We start from the raw sequence: 13,670 nt of genomic DNA on the forward strand, positions 1-13,670 counted from the left end.
TTGTTCAGAAGCCTTGCACACAAACTCATTTATCAACTACTAACCAGGTCTGGGCCATAATTTCTGATGTCTACATGGATACTAAAATACACACACACACAAAAAAAAAAATAGCAAATGCTCTAAAAGAGTTCTTCCTGAAGGAACCTTTTTGCATTCAATATAAATATTTGTATTTATCTTAGCAACTGAGACAAATAATATTTATAAACAGTCAAATTGGCTGCAAAATCTGATTAGGTCACCAACCACCCTGGTGGTTGTACTTCTGACTTTCAGACTTAGTCTGCAAGTTCCCACTACAAGTCTCCAGGGATGAAAGGCTGGCCCCTTAATGTCTGGTAAGGAGCCTAGTAGATGACATTCTACTTCCAGATAGGGTAACAGGCGGATTAATTCTAAGTTAACATTAGTGGATGATCCTGGGTCTAATTTTAATTAAACTTAAATTCTAATTTTCAGATTTTGAGGAACAATGTCATCACTAGACCATAATTGTATGGAGGAAGCAGATTCTCCAGTATTTGTACTAAGTCTACAAACACTGTTGTCAGGTACTGCACTCTGCCCCTGTGAACTTCAGGTACATCTTCTTGGATGTACCTGAAATAAGTGTGAGGTTGCAAGCTGAAGGCCCTCCACACAGGCCCTTCACACAGTGCCTGAGGGTGGACACTGGAATACCCACACCACTGGGTACGTTCAGTTTGGTGTCTCAGAAGCACTGTGCACCTTTGGGGGATTTTTAGATACTGATTCTTTTTTGTATGGTGGTTGTTTTGACATTTTTTTAAAATCATTTTATTAAGGTCATAGGTTCTGTGGGCAGGAATTCAGATAGAGGAGAAGACCCCACCATGTCTGGGGTCTCCTCTGAAGAGCCTCAAACACCTAGGGGCTGGAACAGTGAGGTGCAGAATTCTTCACTTTTATGAGTGCTGCCTGGACTTGGATGACTAAAAACCAGATAAGATGGACCATTGACCAGAGTACCTCACATGTGGCTTCTCCACGGGCCAGGCTTTTCTCAGCACAATGGTTGGGTCCTGACTCTTCTGGTTTGCTTCTTTAGGACAAAGGATATTTCTTGCTCCATCAGGAGGTCTTATCATTCTGCTTTTTTAAGTTATTTTTTATTCCAACCTTAGATAAAAATCACTGACTACTTCAAAATTCAATGCCTTCACATTAGTTATTCTATAAACAAGTTATTTCCTCAAATAAAAATATTCTAATAATCCTATAGGCAGTTTTAGAGTCACTGATTAAAGACCATGAAAATGTAGATTGTAACATGTGATCCCCCAAAATATTCTCTTATCCTGAAAAAGAATGCATAGCAATGCATATCTTTATTGATAACTGCAAAAGTTAATTCATTAACCAATATTATATCAAGTCCACAGTTTTTCAGATTTGAGAATCTTCTCTAGTTATAACCTTGTAGCTTTGTGAGTTGTAAAACATCTGATCTAGCTCTCAAAAAGGTCTCAAAAGGAAAAAAAATGCTAAAATTCTTGTCTAAATTCAGTTCCAAGTGAAAGACTCTAATCCTAATCAAATTAAGGTTATTAGTGTAGTGCCCTCATAATTACTCTGTCATCTACCTCATTTTAAAAAGGGGATGCCCTTTGTCTTTTACAATGTAGGGGATAGGTCTCTAAAAATTAAAGGTGATTTTGCTTCTCAAAAAAATTATAAAACTGAATCTCTTAAGTGAAATTTCTAACACAACCATCCTGTTGTGATTTATTGCTCCATCAGCCGTCTGCATGGACAGCCCAGCCTCATTCCCAACACATTCTAAAACAACGTCAGTCAATTATTCCTTTGCCTCCACCCCTAGGAGCAGTGGAAAATATTACTGTGGATTTAAAAACTTTTAAATGAATATGTATTTTGTAACTCACTGTGTTTGTTGACTTTTACAACCCATAGGCAAGGAATTCAGACCTAAAGTATACATGTGTTTCCAGGCATAAACAGCCTTCTGAGCAAATAATGTGGGAAAATGAAAAAGGTTGAATCAAGTGAGCACCATAGACCTATGTTTTTTTCTAGCGAAGAACTGAAGGTTTTGGAAAGCACAAGTGATTGCCTTGACCTTTTAAGAAAATGCTTGGGAGATGAGGTCCAGAGAACACTGTTGAAATGAATGGTATGTACCTCACACTCCAACTTGGATTTGAGAAGACCCAGAGCTGGAACTGTTTAAGTACGCCTACCACAGAACTGGTTCCTCTCAGCTCTCGAGTGATAGGATGGAGAAGTCAAGCACATTTGGGTCCAGATTCTGATTTCATCACTAGTACACACATAACCTTAAGCAAATTAATTCATTTACCTAAACCTCTGGTCTTTTTAAATCCATAGCTTTGGGATAATAATGGCACCCACAGGTGGCATTGTTTTGAAGACTGAATGAAATATAAAAGTGCTCAGTGGAAGTCAATCATCATCACTGTTGTTCCTCTGTCTGCCTAAAGGTTAGAAAGTACCAAGGTCCTTTTACCGTCTGTCTCCACCATCTAATTCCTTAAGACAAGAAGAGCTGATTGGACGAAGACAAGAGGCTGGTGGGGCAACAGATACATAGCTGTCCTGTAAGACTAATGGGGCAGAAAGGGGTAAGAAAGGAAGAGCCCAAAGCCACAAAGTGGACCTTGCAAGTCTCTCTGGGCAGCTGGTATCAAGGTCTTTGCCCTGAGCAGTGCAGGGCAGGTGGAGTAGTTTTAGAGGAAGATTAGAGGGGCCAGTCCCATTCCTTATCAAGATGTCCCTCAAGATGGAACTAGTTTGAAAAAGCAGATATTCAGAGGTGGGATTTCAGATTGCTTAAGAAGACATACAATACGGAGGCAAAGAGAAATTCAAGGTCTAGCCCAGATAAAATTCTAATTCCACCCTTCACAGCAGAGTCTGCCAAACAGCAGTGGTAAGATTAGTGAATCCTAACATCAGTTTAGTGGGTCATGACCAGTATTTTTTTTAAATTAGCAAAACAGAAATTAACAAAATCCCGGTGTATTACAGGTAATGAGAATGAGCATTTCTCACAAAACATTGGTTTCAGCTACACATATCTTTATGTTTGTATGTATAAAATGTAAAAAAAAAAAAAATACTTTCACTGTGGGTCAAAGTCAGAAGTTTGAGAAGCACTACTCTAGAAAAAGTAGCTCATCACTGCCTCAGAGGAGAAAGCAATTTCCCTAAGGGGAAAGAAAGATGACTGACAACTGACAATACAGTGACTCACTCTTTGCCCAGAGCTGTTAGGAAAGGACTGGCAAAAGTTGCTGATGTTGGGTTTAAGGGTTAGGAGCCTTGGGCATGTTATTGAAATGGTCAAGAGCTGATACTTCAGACCTAGATTTCACACAAAGATCTATTGAGAAAAACATGTTTTGCTTAATTCAAAAGACATTTCTATGACAATGAGTAATGAAGTGACAAATCTGAGCATTAAATACTTCAGAACTTCAGCCATGACATCATCCCTTATTGGAAAACTAAATACTTAACAACCTTTAGATTTGTACATCATCTTCTTACCTGCCGAGCCGCATAGCTTCCAGGGGATCCCGGATATCGCTCTATGAGCAATGGTCGTAGATCATTTTGCCACATTTGAGAAATACTGGTGCCTTCTGCAACTTGCCGAAGAGACGATGAATTCAAAATAGCTGGTTGGTGGTAATTCTGAGGATCAAATGAAATTGCTTAACTGGCTATCACTTTATATTTAAGACAGACTGACACATTCGCAAATAATTGCATTAACTCTCAAAATAAAAGAATATTTTTATATCATATGACATGGGTAAATCAAACTACTCAACTAAGAAATTGGCCTCTTCCATTCACAAAGTTAAAAAAAAGTTTGACAGCTTATTTTAAAAACAAAATTGTCAGAATGCTTTTAACCTGGGAATTACTGTTTCACACCTATTACCTGTATAAATTGAATGATGTCTGAACAATTGTTTTGTAAAACTAGGTTTAAAAATATCAGTTATGGAGGGGCTCCTGCTTCCTACGTGTAAGGCACTGGGTTCAATTCTCAGCACCACACAAAAATAAATAAATAAAGGTATTGTGTCCCTCTATAACTAATAAATAAATAAATAAATTAATTAATTAATTAACGGTCTCTTAAGAAAACTACAGTGAACAAAACAATATGCTTTGCTAGCACATATAAAAAGCAGTGTTGTTACAGAATAAGTATTGTCACAAACCAGAGAGGCTGTATTCAAAAGCTTCCAGCTGTCATTCATAGGTGCATGACCTTGGGTAAGTTTCTTAACTTCTCCTTCCCCCAGAAAAACTAATAAAAGAATTTGATCTAAATCCACACTATCCATCATGAGAGCCACTAGCCACATATGACTAAGAAGGACTTGAAATGTAGCTAGTCAAATCGGGATATGCTTTGTATAATATCAACTCTGGATTTTGAAGACAGTATAAAAAAAGGTAAATTATGTCATGCATAATTTATAGTACATTATTAAAATTAATTTCATTTGTTGTCTTTTTACTTTTGTAATGTAGTTACCAGAAAATTTAAAAATTACATATGAACACATCATTATCTGTTTCTATTAAACAGCACTGATTCAGATATTGTTGCCATTCCTTTCAATCCAAGCTTGATGATCCTACAATCTGCTAAATAGTAAACTTTAAAAAAAATGCAATTAAAATTATTTTAATATTCTATTGACATTCACACTCTTAGGTACACTTATATATTAAAAACGAAACTTAAAAAGCTAAATCAACTTCACATTCAAATTTGCATCTTTGGTGTGACTTCACACATGCCATATTTTCTTATGATAATGGGAACGATGAATCATTCATACATTGTATGTTTATTACTCAATGATGGAATGTGTTACACTCCTCTTCAAAGGGAAGTGGATGATGGATCAGATGACTTCTTCCCTGAGGGGAATGATAAGAGTGACATAAGGATACTGAGTTCTTTGGAATGTAAAAGAGAAATTGAGGGAGACTTGTCTAGTTACAGTTCCTTCCTGTACCAGTAAAGTTGGATATGTTGAAATAATCATGCAGATAGTTTCACTCCAGATGAATTACTGCGTGTGACTGGTGAGAAACTGTGGAATTAGAAAATGCTTATTGCCTAATTACTTAGATTTCTCTACACTGTGAGATGGCCAGTCTCTGGTATTTATCATGCAAAAGAGCACAGCTGTTGGATCAGACATATCCTCTCAACTCAACATCCTCTGTTTAACATGCTGTAATTCTGGCCAGGATACTTAACCTCCTTAAGGGTCCATTTCCTCATCTATACAATGGAGGCAATAACATCTACATTCTAGGCTAAATAGAATTAAGTTAGCTAATATATGTATACTATCATTGTAACTATTCAATGTTTTAGTTCTATTTTATTATCTTCTATCAAACACTAAAGAGGGATAGAATGTTAGAACTGAAAAAGCCACTTACAGATGATCTAGCCCAACCTCCTTGATTTATAAATGAGGGGAAACTGAGGTTCATAGAAATCAGCTTGTTACCCAAAGCTATAGGAGAGCTACAGGCAAGTCCATGTAGAGATCCCTGGCCTGTTGGCTCCGATCAATCCTGTGCTCTGCCTCATCTATGTACTCCAGTTTACTCCTGAATGCTGTTGCTGTGCCTGAATGTCTTCAGGTTTCTGTTTGTTTATTAGTAACACATTTTTAGGTATGTTTTCTTAATAGATCTGTCACTGCCATCTTGGTATCTCCAGGGTCTAAGTCATCATGTCTCAAAATAGCACTTGAGGAAAAAAGCTAAAGCTAAAAGACAAAACAATGGAAATGGAAAAAGAAGAAAATAGAGGCAAGAGGTCTTAGGACTTCCATGGTTACGTAATACTTAACCTCCCAACAGGAGCCTGCCTGTCTCTCCCACTGCCTTACAAGCCCCTTGTACTGGGCGCCTCACTGGGCTTTGGTCACTGGCCTCCCTACAGGCCTCAAAACACTCTGAGGCTCTGCTCCCTTGGGGCCTTCGACCAGCAGTGCCACTTCAGGCTACTTTTCTTCCTCTTCACCTGGCAAAATTCTACCCGCTCTGGCTATGGTGTAAAGGCCTCCTCCTGTGAGTTAATATCTTTATTCATACACCCTGTATGAAATATTAGCTGCATGAGGGTTGAACTGTCTTATTTACCTCTCTCTTCCTCTCCATAGCCACTCAAGGGGCTGGTTCATATTAAGCATTCAAAAAATGTTGGGCAAATTCATCAAATAAGGAATCAATAGGTGAACTATCTTTCTAAAACTGTCTTCATTGAGAATGTGTTTATATGTTAATAAAGTAAAATTTGCATCTTTGTCATCAAAAACATCAACTCAGTCAAATACACAAGCAAGTATAAAGACAGGACACACAAGAGGCTACCTGCCGAGGAGCCAGGAGGTCACATGGTTCAATGTTAGCGGGTTTCATTCATTTTGCATTTCGGAATGTAGATGTTTCTGCCAATTTTGATCTAGGTTGGCCCAGGGCGGTCAGAGTGACAGTCAAAAACTGTTGTGTTGCTGTTTGACTAGTGAGTATCTTGTTTTCTATTTACTATCTTAACTCTAGCCCAGAGCCTACCTGGTCATCGTGCTCAAGGTCCTTCATTCCTGCGCTTCACATTCACAGTGAAAGAAAATCAAGTTCATGTTTAAATGAGTGATTTACAGAGGCTTGAAAAAGTTCTTATGAGACTTATGAAAAAACAGAAGCGAAATATTCCTTCAATGTCTCTAACTGTAAGGCATATTTGTAGACGAAACACAGCTGAAAAATAGCACCCCCATATATAATTTTGGGGGTGCTATTTTTCAGCTGTGTTTTGTCTACAAATATATATATAAATTTTTATATAGACACTCATGAATCCAGAGACTAATGTGTGCTCCTTAACCTCCAGAGATCAAGCAATTCATTAATGTACTTCTGTAAAGGGTCCTCTTCCTCCCTGCCTCTCTGGGAGCAAAGATGTCCTATTGACTCACAGAGATACAAGCTTCCCAGTCAGTGCAGAATAGAAAAGGTAAAACAGCTACACTTGGTTTATTACTTAGACTCATCTATTATTAAACCCCATATGGAAGAGCATCTGACCTTCCCACTCTAAATAGCATATACATTCAATTATTAAGGAGTCTTAGTCTCAGAACTCCATAAATATAAACACCTACGTGCAGATGAAAAGACCAAATAAAAGGAGAAACTTGAGGGGGAAAAAGGGTGCGCTCCGCGGGAAGACAGTAACAGAGGCAAAAACAGAGTTGAGCCCAGCAGTAAATGCAAACCCCAAGTTATTCTAGGTTCATTTCAGTTTAAAGTCACTTAGACAATTTCCATTGGTGCAGGCATTCTCAGAGGAGCAAGGTTCTATTACAGTCCCGGCCTTGTCTTTTCATCCAGGCAGAAAGGACAATAAGTCTGCTCTGGGTGACAAGAATCTTTTAGCTAAAAAAAAAAAAAGTGTGAACCAGCTATCCTGAAGCATCTCCTCTCTGCTAATCACATGGTGCTAAGTCAGAGAGGGGTTTAGTTACATAATTTGGAGAGTTGGCCCAGCTTGCAGAGTAAGTTGAGGTTCCAAACCACTGAATTAAGGGGAAATCCCCATAGACATGCCACCAATTCAAGTCAAGCTTCCAACCTATAGGAGGGCTCCAGCCAGCCCTCAGATTAACACTTCTGTCTGCCTGCAAATTTAACTCAGCCAGCACTTATTGAACTTCTGTGTGTTACATGCCACTGACATTACAAACGCAGCTGGGAAAGAGTTGGGAAGTGAATGAGATAACATCTGTCTTTTTAAAATGCAAGCAGTCCCTTCTTAAAATTAGAGCAGAGCAGGCTTTAAAAACAACAATTGGGGCTGGGGATGTGGCTCAAGTGGTAGCACTTGACATGCGTGGCATGCGTGGGGCCCGGGTTCAATCCTCAGCACCACATACCAACAAAGATGTTGTGTCTGCCAATAACTAACTAAATAAATAAATAAATATGTTTAAAAAAAAAAAAAAACAATTGAAGGTCAATTCCCAGCTTCCTCATTTATTAGCAGTGTCTAAGAAAAGGTTTCTAATGTGTAAATGGGTATTATAGTACTTACCCACAAAACAGGAGAGGTTCCAAAAGGATGTGTTCTTTTTCCCTCTGTCAACACCCAGCCTACCACTGAGCTCCCTGTCCCTGCCTTGGTGTCTCCATGGTTGCTTCCAGAAGACTCATGCAGGTGGAAGGGTGGATGACTAAGGTCTTAGGGTAATGGAGGAGAGAAACCCTAAAGATTTAAAATACATGTAGTTCTGGCCAGGCATGGTAGTGTACTCCTGTAAAATCCCAGCAACTGGAGAGGCTGAAGCAGGAGGATTGCAAGTTCAAGGCCAGCCTCAGCCTCTTAGCAAGGCCCTCAGTAACTTAGTGAAACCCTGTCTCAAAAATAAAAAACAAAAAGAGCTGGATATGTAGCTCAGTGGCAAAGTGCCCAATTTCAATCCCCAGTACCCAAAAAATTAAAATACATATGGATCCATAAGCAGAAGAATATAAAATGCTATAGAAAACATTTAACAGTTTTCCAAAGCCCACTCTGGAGTAGGCATCCTAGGTGATGCCAATTATCCTGTATGTGACTCCCATCTTCAAAAAAAAAATCTACCTTTTAGCTGGGCACAGTGGCATAATATATAATCCCAGCTATTCTGCAGGCTGAAGCAGGAGGGTTGGCAACTCAAAAAAAATTCTTTTTAATGATTGGTGCTGTTCATGAAAGTATTATGCTCCACACAGGCCAAATAAACATTAGCTGAAATTAAAAAAAAAAAAAAGATTGGTACTGTAAAAAGAAAAAGAAATAACCATGCCTCTTCATCCTCCCTAATTATATACGCGTGGGCCCACTTGGGAGTTTAAAGATTTATGATACTGTTTCCATGGAAAAATTGTTTCCAGGTTTCAAATAACCAGATCATGGTCTTCTATACACAACCATACACCATTGTTGATCTGTTTTTACATATTAGATGCCACTGAAACAGACACACCTTTATTTCAAAACAAAGGAAATAGATTTAGAAATCGATGCTTTCTTTACCACACCTCTCCTGTTGGCAGACCAGTGTACCAAGGGCACACCTCACATGATTAAAATATCCAAATGTCATAAAAAGCAGGAAGGCATGTATTTTAGAGTGAACTGAGTCATCACCAGGCTGCAAGCTGTAGCTGGTTGCCTGGAAGACTTTATGAAGGCCTACAGCACAAGGGAGGGGGGCTAGAAATGTGGAAATGTCACGGTTGATTGTCATTTACTTATATCATTTGCTTCATGTGCTTATGCCACTTGAAACTATTCAGTTTCCCAATGGAACAGTGATTAAAAGCTTCTTAATATAAACTTAGTAGGAACTCATGCATTAAAGACATTTCTCAAAAGTTAAATTCTCATTAACTTAAAACATTTTAAGAATCACACAGCACCTTCTCCTACCCACAAATACCCCCTGCTTACACATGCCTACAAATGATCCCTTCCGAACAGCTAGTTCTAACAGTTTCCATCTCATTCTCATTCATTTAGATGTGTCTTACACATCTGGCATGGCCCCACATTCTGGTTATTAATATCCCCTTCCCCATGTCTGACCCATAAGGTATTCCCAGAGGAGTAATGAATATGAGAATTTTGCATGTAATTTAATGGTCTTCTTCATGGGCATCACTTCTAGCCAACCCCAGTGGGAAGTTTTTTTCCTTGAAATGACTGGAGTTGACCTCCCTCTCACCCCCATCAGGTTCCCTGTGGCTGCTGGTCTCCCTAGATAAGTGGGTGCCTGGTGTAGGGTGAAGCTGATTAAGCCTGATCAGGACTAAAGTGGGCTATTCTCATACATATGCATGTGTTAGTGTGGGAGCGAGCAGTCACCAATGTGCCCTGCATTTCAAAAGTTTGAGTAGACACAGGCGTTCAGAAAGCATTTGGAAGAGCTGTTCAATAATATTGAAAAAGTTCATATCACTCCACTTTGCTGCTTTTTGTAATTTCTTTAAAATGCCATTAACATTCGCACGAGCCCTCAGCAACTTCATGATTTCAAAACTGTTAACGCAAGAAAAGGAAGTAATTGTGAATCTATTTACTTCACAGAGAAGGAATTACAAATCACTTTCATCATAAGTTCCTATATGAGAATTCCACTACAACTAGATGTGTTTCCCTGAAAACAGCATGTACCCTCTTTTAAGGGAAAAAAAAAATTGTAAAGTGGAATTTCAGTTAAGGTTCTCCTTTCCTTAGAGTTGCTCGGCTTAATAAATCTAAAACAACACACGTAGGTCCTGAGATGGCAGGGAAACTTCAACGCTAGGAGCGCATCCTTGGAGATGCAGAATGGTGAGCTGAGGGCACATCCCCAAGCGTTCCCAGCACCCTGGCGCCCTGGCGGCCCTGGTGCGCCAAGACTGCTGGCCTCCAGGGTCGCGATGTGCCCTCGTTTGCTGCTTGTCCACCGCGGACAATACACACTCCCTGTGCCTATCAGCACGCCCATTAGACCGCAGTCGAGGGGAAGCCAGTGACATCACCCAGGCCCCCCCCCCACCCCCGACGTCTGCTAAGCAGCCCCGGGGCCAGCTGAAGCACCCTGGCGAGGACGCATTCCCGATTCCCCGGGGCCGCTGTGTTGTGGCGCCGGCTCCTGAGCCCGGGACGCAGCTCTGCCCTNACGGGCTGCCAGGGGCAGGGCGGCCAGCAGCAGCAGCAGCAGGTGGAGGGTGCCCACGACGCGCCGGTCACCGCCGCCTGCCATCTCTCGAAAGCTGTGTAGGCGCGGGTTGCCCGGGCCGCCGGCGGTCACGAGCCCGAGAACGCGCGTCCGTCGCCTTCCCCCTTCTCCACCCTTGGGTCGACTGCGCCCGCCTTCCCATCGCCTCCAGCTGCGCAACGCAGGCCGCAGCCGCAGCCCTCCTCCCCCAGACCTTAGCAAACCAGGGGGCTGGGCTGCCCTGGGTGACACAAGCTTCCGAATCCGAGGGAACAAAGAAGGCCACTTCTTTGTCTTGGAGAGGATGCAAGGAAGGAAGGAAGAGATATGGAAGAGCCTTTTTATGATCTTCAGTGCCATGCAGGGAAGAGAAAGGGAGAAAGGGTTCATCAGACCTTGGGGCTTAGGAAGTGTTTTTTTCTGAAGCTCTTTAAGAAAACATTTACTGAATATTCTGTACCAGGCCTTGTTCTACTACCTTTTCCGTGATCCTCTAATCTACTAATCCCATTTGACAGATGAGGAAACTGAACCCCCTGGAGAAAGCCTGAACTGGAACCCTCAAGAATAAATATTTATAACAGTGCATCTTTATCTTTTCTCACAAATAGTTGCCTGCCTTGTGAGATACGTACATCCAAATTGAGAAGTATGGTTGAAGTAATTATATGAAATATATAAATTCTAGAATATATGGAGGCTCTCAATCTTCTCTAGTGTATGCCTCCAAAAGGAAAACACAAAAACAATTTTATTTACAATTGTTCCTCTATTTCCATGGGTTCTGCATCCCAGGATTCAACCAATCATAAATCAAAAATACTCAGAAAAAAAAAAAAATGCATCTGGCCGGGGAAATGGTGCACGTCTGTAATCTCAGCCGCTGGGGAGGCTGAGGCAGGAAGATCAGGAGGTAAAAGCCAGTCTCAGCAAAAGCGAGGCACTAAGCAACTCAGTGAGACTCTGTCTCTAAATAAAATACAAAATAGGGCTAGGGATGTGCCTCAATGGTCGAATGCCCCTGAGTTCAATCCCTGGTACCCACCCCCTCCAGAAAAAAAGCATCTGTACTAAATAAAGAGTCCTCTTTTTCGGCCACAGTGAGGTTTAGGGCTTGGTCTCTCCTGAGTCATCTTCCAGCAACAGAGTTCCCCGAAAAAAATCAGAAAAGGGATGTTGAAAAAAAAAAAAGAAAACTATTTCCTACAAATTAGAGCAAGTATTGGAAGATAATAAGCACTGCTACAAGACCCATCCACTCTATTTGCCCAGGCTTGGCTACAGGTCAGTTTTTAAATACAGAGGACTGGCTGGGGAATATACACTGTCCTGCCCCCATCTGGAACTGGAAGGGAAGACAGCATAGAAGTACCTCCTTTTCTTAGATCAAGATTGCTAATCTAGTTCTTTTTTTAGTTATAGGTGGACACAATATCTTTATTTTATTTTTATGTGGTACTGAGGATGGAACCCAGTGCCTCATGCATACTAGGTGAGGGCTCTACCTCTGAGCCTTAACCCCAGTCCTGTTAATCTAATTCTTGTCCAAGAGTTTGAGTGACAAAAATATACAGGCTTAAATAACACAAATAGTTTCTTTATTACATACAGGAACAGTATGTAATAAAGAATATCAGTATGTAATAGAGATAATTGAATCACTTCAGAACTTTCTATTGGTCCAATGTTCAGAATTAAATCATTATTACACATCCCAATATATTTCCTCTCTTGATGCTTAAGCTAGCCTTGAAAAAGAGGATTTCCAGAGTGGTAATAAAGAACCTAGTTTTCTTAACCTATTATTACCTTTTTATATTTTCACAGTATGATTTTTATAAGAAAAGGGGTGTAAATGGCAAACCTAGATGAATCAAAATGTGAATATAATATTATGCTAAATATAAACAACTCAAAACAAAAAATACGGGAAAAGTTGAACTTGCTGCCTTTTTTTTAATAGGAGCACGAACCTAGGAGTACTCTGCCATTAAACTATATCCCCAGTTCTTATATTCTTTATTTTGAGACAGGGTCTTGCTAATTTGCCCAGGTTACCCTCAAACTTATGATCCTCCTGCCTCAGCCTCCCCAGTTGCTGGAGATTTTATTTTTTGGTGGGTGGGGCACCAGGGTTTAAACTCAGGGGCACTCAACCACTGAGCCACATCCCCACCCCTTTTTGTATTTTATTTAGAGACAGAGTCTCACTGAGTTGCTTAGTGCCTCACTATTCCTAAGGCTGTTTTTGAACTCATGATCCTCCAGCCTCAACCTCCCAAACCACAGGGATCACAGGTGAGTGCCACCAAGCTCTGGCTTGAGCTAAAATTTTAACAAGTTACTTGACAATGATTTTCTATTCCCTAGAGTTCTCTAATTTGAGATACATTTAAGTAAGTAAGATGCTATTGCAGTTGAGATTTACAAAAAACAGAATCTGAAACAGTTTAGCAAGCAGATGTGAATTAGGAAGTACCTCTGGGACAGACACCTGTGGGACGAAGGAGGAACAGAATGAGGGACAGGTTAGCAGGGAAGTGGGCCCCACAGCCTCACTCAACCTCAGAGGGAGCTATGGGATTTAAATAGCCTGTCCTGTGATGGCCAAAATGATTGGGGTTTTATCTTCCTGCCAGATAGAGGGATTTCCCTTTAATATCACTGCTGCCAAGTAAGTTGCACCCAGCCACACTCAACAGCCAGAGCAGTCTTTCCCTGAAGGCAGGTCTGAGCAATTCATTTTGTGGTAAAGCACCACAGATGAATCTATATGACAGATCTCATACAAACTAAAATATTTCACATAGTGAGGCTGATCAATTTACCCAACCCAACTGTAGGTATCCCTACCTTTCTTATTTTCAC

At 40.5% G+C, this 13,670-nt stretch overlaps 1 protein-coding gene across 1 annotated transcript in view; it reads right to left on the reverse strand.

Annotated features, from left to right (window-relative positions):
- Window positions 1-10,973, reverse strand: part of Qpct (glutaminyl-peptide cyclotransferase) — a 30,001-nt gene extending 19,028 nt beyond the window's left edge. The window contains exons 1-2 of the mRNA XM_015479757.2: window positions 10,731-10,973; window positions 3,556-3,702 (exon numbers count right to left, since the gene is read on the reverse strand). Coding sequence (XP_015335243.1) covers window positions 3,556-3,702; window positions 10,731-10,847 — 264 coding nt within the window. The 5' untranslated portion in view covers window positions 10,848-10,973. The remainder of the gene's footprint in view (window positions 1-3,555; window positions 3,703-10,730) is intronic.
- Window positions 10,974-13,670: the final 2,697 nt, after the last annotated feature.

The sequence above is a fragment of the Marmota marmota genome, unplaced genomic scaffold (assembly GCF_001458135.2).
Source record: "Marmota marmota marmota unplaced genomic scaffold, marMar, whole genome shotgun sequence".
NCBI lineage: Eukaryota > Metazoa > Chordata > Mammalia > Rodentia > Sciuridae > Marmota > Marmota marmota.